The sequence below is a fragment of the Bos grunniens genome, chromosome 6 (assembly GCF_055505025.1).
Source record: "Bos grunniens cultivar Pamir isolate PY7600 chromosome 6, Bosgru_T2T1.0, whole genome shotgun sequence".
NCBI classification, from domain to species: Eukaryota; Metazoa; Chordata; class Mammalia; order Artiodactyla; family Bovidae; genus Bos; species Bos grunniens.
In genome coordinates this window covers 100,994,311-101,007,701 of record NC_141170.1, presented here as the reverse complement: position 1 = coordinate 101,007,701, position 13,391 = coordinate 100,994,311, and the positions used below count along the sequence as shown (strand labels likewise).

Genomic DNA, 13,391 nt, shown 5'->3' with positions numbered 1-13,391 from the left:
GTGTTTTTCTTGACAGCTTCAGTTTCTATTTTTTTCTTCTTGAGAAAAAAAAATTCTGCATTAAAAGACTGTGGAGTCTGCTTTTTATCAACTGCTAAGTGTATGAGGGAGACAGCAGAGGTGGGGTGGGAGAGGCAACCCTGCCAGCTCTGTAGGGCTGAGGAGCACCCCAGCCGTATTTCTCTCAGCCATTCATTGTGGGGAGAGCCAGCTTCAGTCCATTTTTACTCCTCATTCTTTGTTTGTGAACTCTCCTTCTCCTTGGAAGCTTGTAGGATTTCCAAACAACTTCAGAGCACTGGGGAACAGTGTTTGGAAATTTCACAGTGCTGTGCTTTGTGTGCTTGATGTTTATCCGTTTAGTTGGACATTCTGGGAAGCTCTGAAGTCCTTCAGTGACAGGAAATTTTGTTGAATAATTTTCTTGGTTATTTCCTCTGGTGAACTTTCTGTTTCTGCAACTCCTAATATTTGAATCTTAAATTTTCTAGACTGTTCTTTCAATATTTCTCATCTTTTGGGGTTTTTTTTTTTTTTTTTTTTGCTCTGCATCTGAAAGATATCGACACCTTTCTTCCACTCCTGCTATCTTGTTTTTAATTTCCAGGAGCCCAATTTTGTTTCCTGAATACTTTTGGCATTGCCATTTCATTGGTAAATCTTTCAATATGTATCTCTAAAATTACTCCTTTAATGATAACAACACTTTTATCACAACAGAAAAAGTTAAGTCTTTAATATCAAGAGTCTAGGGACTCTTTAAATTTCCTGTGTTAAAAAAGATTTTTTTGTTTGAAGCAGTATTCAGGTAAGTTTATGTATTTCAATTGCTTATTTTTCATGTTATGTTTTAATGTTTAGTTCTTCCTTATTTATTTTTTCCAACCATTGACTTACTGAAGAGTCGGGTCATTTATGATGTAGAGTTTTCCACAGTTTGGACTCGACTGATTGTATTTATGCTGATTTTACATTTTCCTCTTTACTCTGCATTAACTATAAATTGATGTAACCTGAAGACTTTATTAGAATCAGATTTGACTTTCTTGGGGGTATTAATACTTTCAGGAAGCAAAAAAGTTCTAATGTTCTTTATTTTCATGATTTAGCAGCCATTGATGATCATTGTCTATATTATTTCATTTAATGGTATAAAATGATATTACAAACTTATATTTCTTTCTGAATTTATTAGCTGTATGTCTACAAACAAAAAATTGCTCTCATCAGCTTTTTCATTACCTGACTTACAGTTAGTGCATGGTACAATTAGCAAATGCTTAATATTTTCCTTTTGTCAGTTTTCAAAATAATGAGTAGGTTTATTAGCATCTTCCAAGGATTACAATGAGTTCTTTTTAGATTGTTATCATTATGAACATTTAGATTTGAACGTATTTGATTTGTTTCAGTACATTATAGATTTTACCCCCTTCAGTCCTCTGATTGTGTGATTTTATTTTTAATTATTTATTTTTGGCTGTGTTGGGTCTTTGTTGTTATGCAAGGCTTTCTTTAGTTGCATCGAGTGGCGGCTACGCTCCAGGTGTAGTGCGAAGGCTTCTTGCTGTGGTGGCTTCTTTTGTTGTGGAACATGGGCTCTAGGTGTCTGGGCTTCAGTAGATGTGGTGCATGGGTTTAGTTGCCCTGAGGCATATGCAATCTTCCTGGACCAGGGATCGAACCTGTGTCCTTGCACTGGAGGCAGATTCTTCACCACTGGACCACCAGGGAAGTCCCTAATTGGGTAATTTTGACAGAGGAAAGCTTCTTTTGTTTGGCTTCTGAGTCTTTTTTACATAATCATACTGGTTTTTTTTTTTTTTTTTAACAATTCCTTGTTTTGGATTTGACAAGTTGTTTCAGGTTCATTTGCATGATGTCTGAAATAATAAATTTGAATTGATAGTATCAATGTAAACTTATGATACATTTTACCTGAAAAAGTCCATAAATATTGACTAACTCAAAAGCATTAAACACTCCTGGAAGCCTAGATTGTGATATCTAAAAAACATTTGCTTCTGAAAACCAGGAATCCTGGGTCTCCTTAGAGAAATGGCTGATTCCAGATGTGGTGTTGTGTTTTCATCTGAAGCTTGGGATCCTCTTCCAAACTCATTCTGTTATTGGCAGAGTTCAGAAATTCATTGAAATTAAGTTCTATGTACAGACTGTAAATGAAGAATCTCCAAGGAAAAAGCTATAAGGAACCATCGACAATTTGAGGATCAAATTTTTAGAGACACTACTCTGATAGCAATGACAAGAACGGTGTGCATGGGCAGTAGAAGCACAAGATGCTTATCTACAGAGATTAGTTGTGATTCTTCCTGCATATGGGGAAGGCCTAACACAGGACAGTAGCAGTAGGGTAAATAAACAGGGGACTGGTTTGCTAACTATTAAGAATGTATGACTGTCAGCTTAACTGATGCCAACTTGGGCATGTACAAGTTCCTATCCTTCCACTGACCCTACCCAGGACTGTACTCTGCAGTAAATCATTTTACTGTCATCAAGAGCTTTGTAGTTAATGGATACTATTTAATAATCATTAGGATCCAGTGGCTTCCCTGGTGGCTCCAATAGTAAAGAGACAGCCTGCAATGCAGAAGACCCGGGTTTGAAGATCCTGGGTCAGGAAGATCCCCTAGAGAAGGGAATGGCAACCAACTCCAGTATTCTTGCTTGGAGATCCCATGGACAGAGGAGCCTGGTGGGCTGCAGTCCATGGGGTTCCAAAGAGTTGGACACAACTGAGCGACTAACACTTTCACTTCAGGACCCAGTGGCCTCTATGCTGTCTTAGTCCCTGAACAATGATGAAGACCTTCACTGACATTTTCCCAGAGCCCAGGAGACTAGTTAGCCGTATATAAATCTTGACTTAGGAATGCACTTCCTGTTTCTAAGCACTACTCCCATTCCCTTGGCTAACTATAAAACTGCCCCAATGGGCCCTCAGCAGCCTATGCAGTGCAACTGCAAATGCCTCTGCATCATAGTCCTTCTGATCCCATCCTGTAAGTTACTGAATAATAAACAATTCCGTTGATTACATGGACTTCCCTGGTGACTCAGACTGTAAAGAATCTGCCTGCAGAGCTGGAAACCAGTTCCATCCCTGGGTCTGGAAGATCCCCTGGAGAAGGGAATGGCAACCCACTCCAGTATTCTTGGCCTGGAGAATTCCATGGACAGAAGAGCCTGGTGGGCTACAGTTCATGGGGTTGCAAAGAGTCGGACAGGACTTAGCGACTTCCACTTTCGCTGACTACATGGAGCTGCCTGTCTCATTTTTTTCAGTTGCAAGATACCTTCTCACTTTGGTGGGCATTTTTCATCTCCTTTTGTCCTCCAACAAAGAGGCAGTAACGTCAGGTCTTAGGGATTGGTGTGCGCTTGTAGGGGAGGGCACTGGGTTATGGGGAAGCGCGGCAAACAGCTACGGAAAAGCCCTGAGAGTGGTGGTTTAGTCGCTAAGTCGAGTCCAACTCTTGCGTCCCCAGGGACTGTAGCCCGCCAGGCTCCTCTGTCCACAGAGGTGGAAAGGAAGATAACTCCCAGAGGAAGCTCCCTCCACCCCCAGCCCATCCTCAGGTGAAGTAGCCACGGAATTCTCATGTGAGTTTGAAAATGTCCTCTACAGATGGGCATTCTACTTAGTGGTAACCAAGGGCTCTTCCTCAGCCTGGATTTCATTCCTCTAAGGATTTCATGAGAAGCTAATAAAATACATGCCCCTTTTTGACTTAGCCGGTGAGAAGTACCTGACAGAAATCTCTTCAAGAGATGTCTTCTAGTGGGGACGGAGGCACCTGTCAGAAACCAGAAGAGATGTTAACTACTGATGGTGTATTGACTTTTTTTTTAAATTGTTGGGCAGAATTTGAAAACGAAGCGGAATGTGTGGACAATAAGCTGTTCAATCTTCTCTTTGAGATGCTGGAAAATTCCTTTTTATATGTGCCCAAGCCGAGATGAACACAGATTTGGAAGATAGGAAACTGGTGACCAGGCTTATGCAGGAAAAGACAGGGGCGGGAGACCACGTCAACGTCTTCTTCTTTCCAGTAAACAGCAACAGGGAGCCAAACCCTCCAAGAGCTGGGAGTCTGGTACCTTGTCTCTAGGTGGAGGCTTGGGACCGGGTTCCAGCCTCCACGCATGCGCAGTGCAAGGTGCGAGCCGGGGAGGGACCGGGGAAGTTCCACGACTACCTTCTCAGGCTCCGCCCCTTCTCAGAATCAAGGGGGAGGAGCGTCGTGCGCGCTCGCGTCGGTGCGCGCCCTGAAGCCCGCCCCCAACTCCTGCCTCTGGTCGTTCCACCCCACACACCTCTGCCCCGGACCCATTTCGGAGGCGCGGCCGACGCGGCGCGTAGTCAGAGCCGCGAGCACGAGCGCGTGCGTAAGACAGCGCGTGTCAGCTCCGTCGCGAGGAGGCCCCACCTTCCCGCCCCGCCCCCGCCGGCCTCAACTCCTCTGGCTTCGCTCCCAGCGCTGAGAATCCCGGTATCCGCGCGCGCTGTGTAGCCATGGAGGTCCCCGGTAGCCTGTGCAAGAAAGTCAAACTGAGCAATAACGCGCAGAACTGGGTGAGTCGAAGCAGATGTGCGGAGGAGGTTCTGAGAGGCTCCGGCTGCAGATCCATTTGGAGCCACTGTCCGCTCCTTCTGCATCCTGCTTGGAGAATCGGGGAGGGTACCCGAGGCCGCGGCGCCTTCCAGCAGGGGCGGTGGGTGGTGCCTGGTGGCGTGGCGTGGCGTCGCTGGGGCGGGGGTCTCGGGCTGGGCTGTGCAGGCAGTCGGAACCACGGCCCGTGGGAAGAACGCCCGCTTCTCCAGCTCCACGGCTCGGATGAGACCTCGAGGACTATCTTTCGGGAGTGAGCTGGCGGCTGCTGAAACCTCCGGCGAGGGGAAGCTGCCCGCATCCCTTCCAGTGGCCTGAAGATCTGCAGAGGAAGCGGAGGCGGGCGCCTTTGGTGCATTCCTGATTTTTCTTGGCTCTGCCAGTGCAGTTAGCCCAGGTTTGGGTCCATCTCCATGTCTTTCCAGTTCTGACTTACAACATGAAGGGAGAGTACCCAACAATGTGGCCATTCATGAGCTGAGACTGCCCTGAACTGAGGTTCTTTGTGACTCGGTGTTAAATTGGAATATTTGACAAATAACATGGAAACTAAAATGTAGGGGGAAACTAATGGTTTATAACGTTTAGCAAGGACTGCCAGTTGGCTTTGATGGGGAAATGTTCTTCCTCAGAAGGTTGCTTCCTTCCTTAATTATTCTTGCTAAGAAACTGCCATAAGCTAAGCTTTTGTAAGTGAGGTGGGAGTAGGGTGGGGGAGGTGTTGCCCAACTCTGGAAGCCGGAAAGGCCTTGGTTTTAAGTCTGGATGGAAATTTTTTTTCACAGTACAGCAAGATCTTGAGGTTTAAATTCAGCCTTGTAAGTCATCATTACCGTTGGTGAATCGAAGAAAAAAAAAAGCCATTTCAGACAAGTGTTCATTTCAAGTCATTAATTTACCATTTCTGAGGTTACCAAGGATTCTCACCCTGATTCCTTTCTCCTTCTAAGTTACTTCACTCTTCCTTTAGGTGATAAGGAGGGAGAGGAGATAAAAGGTAAATTCGAACATTGAGAAGGAGCCCTGGACTACCAGTCTGGTCTCTGTTTCCAACTTTGCCCTTTAGTAGTTGTTTGATCCTGAGTGAAAACACTCGACTTCTTTAAACCTCAGCTGACTTAAAGATATAATAGCCTGTACTTGTCTAGACAGTTTTGAGGAGTAAAGAAGGTAATGATTTGGAAAGGTCAGTGATACCACTGCTATGCAATTATTGATATTGCTCCTGTTACTCTGAGGTATTTCCTGGTTAGGGACAAAGGGTTGGTTAAATTAGAGTATTTACAGGTTATTTCAGCTACACCGTCTGTAACTCATTTACTGTTCCACTTGCCAAAAAGTGCATGTGCTTTGTAGAAGTCCTCAGAGAAGATGAGAAATGAGGAACTCGGTGCTTGCCTTCCAGCTGGTCATGGCCTGGTTGGGGTTGTAGTTGGCATTTGTTGGGTGATGAATATATCATTACAGGCCCAGTTATTTGATCACAATTTAGAGGAGAGATTAGTTTAGTCTGGATGTTTTGGAGAGGATTTATGGAAGAGAGGCTTTCCCTGGTGGCTCAGACAGTAATCCGCCTGCAATGAGGGAGACCTGGGTTGGGAAGATCCCCTGGAGAAGGGAATGACTACCCACCCATTTCATGGACACAGGAGCCTGGCAGACTACAGTCCATGGGGTTGCAAAGAGTTGGACAGAACTGAGCAACTTTCACTTTTGTGGAGAAGTATGCTTAGGTTTTTGAGGTAGAGGGAAGCTGTATGACTAAGGTCTAGGAACAAAAATAATTTATATTATTTATTGTAATATTATAACTACTATAAATAATAATAACAATTGTTATTTACTCTAGGAACAATGAAGAGACCTGTTAATATACTCTGGAGGGCTGTTGTTGACTGGAGATAAGATTAAATAAGCAGTCTGGGGCTACGCTATATAGTTGTTAATGTTTGGCTGCTGAGTTGAGACTAGATTCTGTGAGAGATTTTTGATGAAGCTAGAATTTTTAATTTTATGGCCTTGTAAATCTTTCTTTGCCCCAATAGGGAACACCCATCATCTTTCCCTCTCATACACATCACCTGATAGCCACATGTGTAGAGAATGCACACACCTTTCCAGTTCCCAACACATGATGAAATTGGTATTCCAGAGGGACTGGTCTGCTGAAGAAATTAGATGCTGTTAGAGCCCACATGCGGAGAAGGCAATGGCACCCCACTCCAGTACTCTTGCCTGGAAAATCCCATGGATGGAGGAGCCTGGAAGGCTGCAGTCCATGAGATCGCTGAGCGTCGGACACGACTGAGCGACTTCCCTTTCACTTTTCACTTTCATGCATTGGAGAAGGAAATGGCAACCCACTCCAGTGTTCTTGCCTGGAGAATCCCAGGGACGGGGGAGCCTGGTGGGCTGCCGTCTATGGGGTCGTACAGAGTCGGACATGACTGAAGCGACTTAGCAGCAGCAGAGCCCACATGTAGAAAGAAGTCCTGGCGAACAGACAGGTTTATGCTGCTGCTCCTGCTGCTGTGAGTATCATGAGAGACAGTGGTTTAAAGCAAGGATCCTGGAACTGACTGCCTGGACTTGATCCTGGGTTTCACGGTTTACTCATTGTGTAACCTGTGGCTAGTCACTTAATTTCTGTGCCTCTACTTTGCTCCTCTAGAAAGTGGGAGTGATAGTCTCACAGGGATATTGTGAAAATTAAAGGAGTTAATGTGTGAAAAATGCTTAGGACAATGTTTGGCATATAGCATTATATGTCTGTTAGCCCTTACTGCCTTAGTGTTACGTGTGTTAGCGCTTTATTCTCTTTATTCCAATTGTTGTTCAGTTGCCCAGTCGTGTCTGACTCTTTGTGACTCTGTGAACTGCAGCAAGCTTCCCTGTCCTTCACCATCTCCCAGAGTTTGCTCAAACTCATTGATGTCCATTGAGTTGGAGATGCCATTCAACCATCTGATCCTCTGCCACCACTTTCTCCTTTTGCCTTCAATCTTTCCCAGTATCAGAGTCTTTTCCAATGAGTAGGTTCTTCGCATCAGGTGGCCAAAGTATTGGAGCTTCAGCATCAGTCCTTCCAATGTATATTCAGGGTTGATTTCCTTTAGGATTGACTGGTTTGATCGCCTTGCTCTCTCAAGAGTCTTCTCCAACACCACAGTTCAAAAGCATCAATTCTTCACTGCTCAGCCTTCTTTATGGTTCAACTCTCACATCTGTACATGACTGCTGGAAAAACCATAGCTTTGACTATATGGACCTTTGTTGGCAAAGTCTTGTCTCTGCTTTTTAATATGCTGTCTAGCTTTGTCATAGCTTTTCTTCCAAGAAGCAGGTGTCTTTTAATTTCATGGCTGCAGTCACCATCTGCAGTGATTTTGGAGCCCAAGAAAATACCAGTTAGTGTCTCCATTTTATTGATGAAGAAGCTGAGGCACAGATATCATAGACGTTGTAAGAGGTGGACCCAGTATTAAGCATGCTGCACAGGTCTTCCCTGGTGGCTCAGATGGTAAAGCGTCTGCCTACAATGAGGGAGACCCGGGTTCGATCCCTGGGTCAGGAAGATCCCCTGGAGAAGGAAACGGCAACCTACTCCAGTACTCTTGCCTGAAAAATGCCATGGACGGAGGAGCCTGGTGGGCTGCAGTCCATGGGGTTGCTAAGAGTCGGACACGACTGAGCGACTTCACTTCACTTTCTGTAAGGGACAGGCATTCTTAGTAGAGATAGTCTGTAGAACAAGGCGATGTGTGTGCTCAGTTGCTCCATTTTGTCCAATTCTTTGCAACCCCATGGACTGTAACCTGCCAGGTTCCTCTGTCCATGGGATTTTCCTGGCAAGAGTACTGGAGTGGGGTGCCATTTCTTTCTCCAGGGAATCTTCCTGACCCAGGGATTGAACGTGCTTCTCCTTCATTGGCAGACAGGTACTTTACCACTGAGCCATCAGGGAAGCCCGTAGCTAAAGTACTGTCATCTCAGCATAAAAATGAGTTCAGTACTGTCATAATCAATACAAAATTATTACGAAATATGCACAAGTATATATTTTACACTTAACACACATCTCAGTTCAGACTAACCACATTTTAAAACCTCCATAGGAACATGTAGATAGCCAGTAGGAATCGAGTTAGGTGAAGGTTGGAAATAAAGATTTGCTGGTTAAATTTGAGTTAGAGAATTTAGAGAGAAGGGCGGTATCTTCATGTACCTACAAAAATAGTAAAATCAAAAATGCAGAGGGCCCTGTTAGCCTCCTCTTATCTCAGTCTGACAAAACATCAGATGTAATGAATATCATTCCCCATCTACTTGAACCTTTCTCTGTTGGGATTGGTTTTCATCTGCCTTTGGAAAACACTTCAAAGTGTGTGTTAGTTGGCCCTCGGTTCAGACCCAGGGGTCACTCACCCATTTTGTAGACTCACGTTGGCCCAGATCCTTTGTTCGAGCCTGCTTTATGGTGGAGTTGGACCCTTGCTCCCCGCAGATTAGTCTGGGATCTAGCGCACTGGAAGCGCGTTCAGTCTCGTTCTGGTCTGCCGTTCCAGTCCCCTCTCTCCTCCACTCCCCAGATTCCTATGACTCCATATGTCCAGCGCCAGTTTTCTTTCTATACCTTACATTCTCAGGGTTTTACACAAGCTTTTCCTTCTGCCCTGATGCCTGTTGACCTGTGGAAATCTTCAGAGCCTCAGACGCCTTTACCAAAACAGTGTGGCCCTCCTGTGTCCACACACTCTAGCGTGTAGGATGAATTGTTTCTGCACCTCCGTATTACATATTACGTTGCACTCTGCTGTTACCATGTAATCATATTTCATTACAGAGGTTTTGTGTGTACACTGAGCTTCTGCTGATATAACAGGATTGGGATAAAGGTTAGGGTGCAGAGTTAGCTAGGGTACTTCTGATATTAAAAGGCTTAGATAATTTACTAGTAACTTAGCACAGCTTATATAAGAGAGTAAGCTCCATATGGGGTAGGATTCAAATTACAGTTTTGTCACTTACTATCTGTGTAATCTTGGGCATGTTACCTAACTTCTCTGTGTCTCAATGTCTTCAAATGTAACAATGTGGATAATAAAACCTAGCTTGTAGTGGAGCTAACAGGGCATACCTCATAGGGTCATAGCAAGGTTTAAATCAGTTAATACATTTAAAGCTCTATAGCTGCTGCTTTAAATGGGCCTTCTTATTTTATTTAAGGCGTTAAATTTAAGGTGTTCTTATTTATTAAGTCATCAAATATTTACCACCTGGTTGGTGTATGCCTTTGTCCTAGGTGCTGGAGATGCAGTCATAAAAAGACAGACAGGGCCTGGCTCTCATGGATATTGCATTCTACCTGGGAGAGAGTTAATAATAAAAAAGCAAATAAGTGAATGAGATACTTTTCCCTTTTATCAGTTCTCCTTCTCTGAGCAGTATGTCCCTCATACTGTTCAAAGCCTTTCATAGAAGGCCAACAGCTCGTTCTGGATTTGAAGGAAGAGTGAGGTGATACAAAAGTGAAATAAGCACGCAGAAGTGGAACAGTATAGCATCTGAAAAACCATACATTCCTCCTTCAGAGCATGGACCTGGCTGAGGGCAGGGGCGGGTATTGAGCCGGAAGGGAGGGAGCCACTGCTGGAAAAGTTGCCTAAAGGAGAAGGAAAGCTGGACTTCTGCCAAGAGTGTGCTCCTTTGTTGACTGACCACAAGCACAGGAAGGATGGCAGGATCTAGATCTGCATTGTCCAGTATGGTAGCCACTAGTCACCTGTGGCAACTTAAATTTAGTTCAAATGAAAAATTCTGTGTTTCAGGCGCTACATTTTCATAGGAAGCTTGTGGCCACTGTTTCAGACCATGCAGTATGGAACATTTTTATCATCTCAGAAAGTTCTATGGGATAGAGCAGGTCTAGATAATAATTCTGGGATGGCTACTGACATTTTTTTCCTACTTATTTCTGTATTTGTTTTTACTTTCTTCCTTGGGGAAGGAAATTTTGAGAGATGGTGGCAACTTTGGAATCATGGTTTTGGACAGTTCTGCTGTTCAGGGTACCCAGCTGTCAGTTAGCCTCCCCTTAACACAGTGACTTCTCTAAAGTTGGAATGTGAAATAAGCTTCCTCAGCTTGGCTCTGCTATATTGACCTTTAAGAAGTAGTTTTCTTCTTCAGTGATTCTCAACCAGGTAAAGATTTGCCACTCCCAGTGGGTGTTTGGTAATATCTGGAGACATTTTTTGTTGTTACATTTATGTGTCTATGTGGACAGGGTTGCTTCTGACATGTGTTGGGCAGAGGCCAGAGATGCTGCTAAAAAAATCCTACAGTACAAAGAACAGCCCCCTCAACAAAGAATTATCACCAGCGCCAGAGTCCAAAAGTCTTAATGTTGAAGTTGAGAAACCCTTTTCTATGCTTTGAGTAAGAAAAAGGGGAAGTAAATTATGTAACTCCGAAATGCAAAACTAGTCATTTAAAACAAAGTCCAGCTGATGCTAGCATTTTTTCATCCACCTGCCTGGATGTTCCTGTCTTTTGCTCTGAGATGAGTCAATTACCTGTAGCATACTGACAGCAAAACCATACAATCCACCACTGAATTGTTTTGAAACATATTACTGAGTAATTAGTTCACATGGAGAGGCTGTATCTTTTGTTTTTGTTTCTGTTTTTGGCATTCACCTAAGTGGTAATTTTTTCTATGAAATTTCCTTTCCCAAGGACACAGTCCTCTACTAAGTATGGTTTAACTGGATAAAACTAGTGGAAAGATCGGACACTATATAGAAATCGGGTGAGATGACTGCAGCCATTGTTCTTCTTCTCTCTAGTTTCTCTGATGCTTGCATCCTTGCCCTCTTTCTCTCTCGTGTGTTTAAAAGAGTTCAGTTCATTGCTCTGTAGTATATTCACAGTTTTACAGCCATCACTAACCAATATCTAGTTTTAGAATATTTGCATCACCCCCACAGGAAACCCTGTGGCCATTAGCAGTCATCCTCTACCTTCTTCCTTCCCCCTCTGTATCCCCTGACAACCAATAATCTACTGTTGTGTCCCTGGATTTCCCTGTTCTAGACTTTCCTCTGAATGAAATCATACAATGTATCACCTTTAGTGTCTGACTTCTTTAACTTAGAATAATGTTTTCAAGGTTCATCTCTAGTGTAGCGCGTGTGGATACTTTGTTCCTTTATGTGATGATATAGTGGTATGCTTTATGGATGTATCACATTTTGCTTAACCCTTCATTAGCAGATGAACATTTGAGTTTCTTCTACTCTAGTTAGTATGAATGATGCTCCTGTGAACATTCATGCACAGATTTTCATGTGTACTCTTAGATGGTTTGAGGTAGACATTAGTATATTTTTGGCTGCCCAGCCTCTAAATCCTCTTCGTGTACGTAGGGAATGCCCCAGTGTCACTGATGGGAGGCAGGGGCCTGTCACAGAATAAAGGTTTCTTTATCTGTTTATTGTTTGTGTCCTTCCCTGAAATGTTCTTGATCATTTTTCTCCCATATCTAGGAGGGAGCAATCAACAAATAATGAATGAACCAACAGGTAGGTAATCTCAGACTCATTTCTGTTTTTTAGGAATCTCTTATGGCTGGGCTTCCCAATTAGAGGTCACCCAAGGGCCATTCCCGGAGAAGGCGATGGCACCCCGCTCCAGTACTCTTGCTTGGAAAATCCCATGGATGGAGGAGCCTGGTGGGCTGCAGTCCATGGGGTTGCTGAGAGTCGGACACGACTGAGCGACTTCACTTTCACTTACTTTCACTTCTCACTTTCATTCATTGGAGAAAGAAATGGCAACCCACTCCAGTGTTCTTGCCTGGAGAATCCCAGGGACAGAGGAGCCTGGTGGGCTGCCGTCTGTGGGGTCGCACAGAGTCGGACACGACTGAAGCGACTTAGCAGCAGTAGCCTCAGCAAGGGCCATTCCATTAAAAAATATCCATTAAGTCAATATTTAAATGTTCTTTCATCTGTAAAACAGAATAGTTGGCAAGCCATAATGTACATGCAGAGTGCATGCGTGACAATCAGTGATCAAATAAACATGCCAGTTTCTTCGCTCTGATTCAAGAGATCCGGGATATGGCCAGAGATTCACTTTCTGACAAGCAGCCAGCTCTCTGCCAGTTTTGCTGTGCACCATGCTTTGAGACAGCAAGGTTTTAAGTGTAGCCTTTACAAGTTGTTTTCTTAACCTCCAGGAACGTATGAGCTTCACTTTTGCTGTTTGTGTTTGGCTTGTTAGTGTTCAAAAGGTTAATTTCAGTCATCAGCAACTCTGTGAACTAAAGCTTTTTTCTCATTGTGCTCTTCAGTTTGTCCACATGGTACTCCACCGTCTCTCCGGTTTATTCACTGTACGTTGGGATGTAGAGCAAATGTGCCTGTGCCCACTGCAGGTATTCCCTTTTGAGGAATACACAGTTTGGCAGTCAGTTTAAGATGGATGGTGGGATGTGATAGATGTTGAAGTCTAGAATTACTCCTGTTATTTGGTATATGCTTTGTGCCTTTGCAAATTCGACTTAAAAATGCAGAGATCCTCATAAAATCGGAATAAACTCACAAACCTTGAAATTCTCTAAATATCATCATGGGAGACGTTAGTTTGTTCCTTAGGGAGGTGGATAGAATAACAAAACATCCCATGTGGAAGTTGTTGCTTTGTTGTTGTTTTAGTTGGTAAAATTCTTCTCCTGTTTCATGGACTGTA

General features: G+C 43.8%; 1 protein-coding gene across 5 annotated transcripts in view; it reads left to right on the top strand.

Moving 5' to 3' along the window:
• The first annotated feature begins 314 nt into the window (after nucleotides 1–314).
• PAPSS1 (3'-phosphoadenosine 5'-phosphosulfate synthase 1) overlaps nucleotides 315–13,391 on the top strand; it is a 125,470-nt gene continuing 112,393 nt past the window's right edge. For 2 of the 5 annotated variants that reach the window (XM_086406967.1, XM_086406970.1), the window contains exon 1: nucleotides 4,496–4,600. In XM_086406967.1, the coding sequence (XP_086263093.1) occupies nucleotides 4,541–4,600 (60 nt within the window). In that variant the 5' untranslated portion in view covers nucleotides 4,496–4,540. Of the gene's footprint in view, nucleotides 809–4,495; nucleotides 5,035–13,391 lie in introns of those variants that run through there. The other 3 variants (XM_086406968.1, XM_086406971.1, XM_086406969.1) reach the window with 2 other exon arrangements.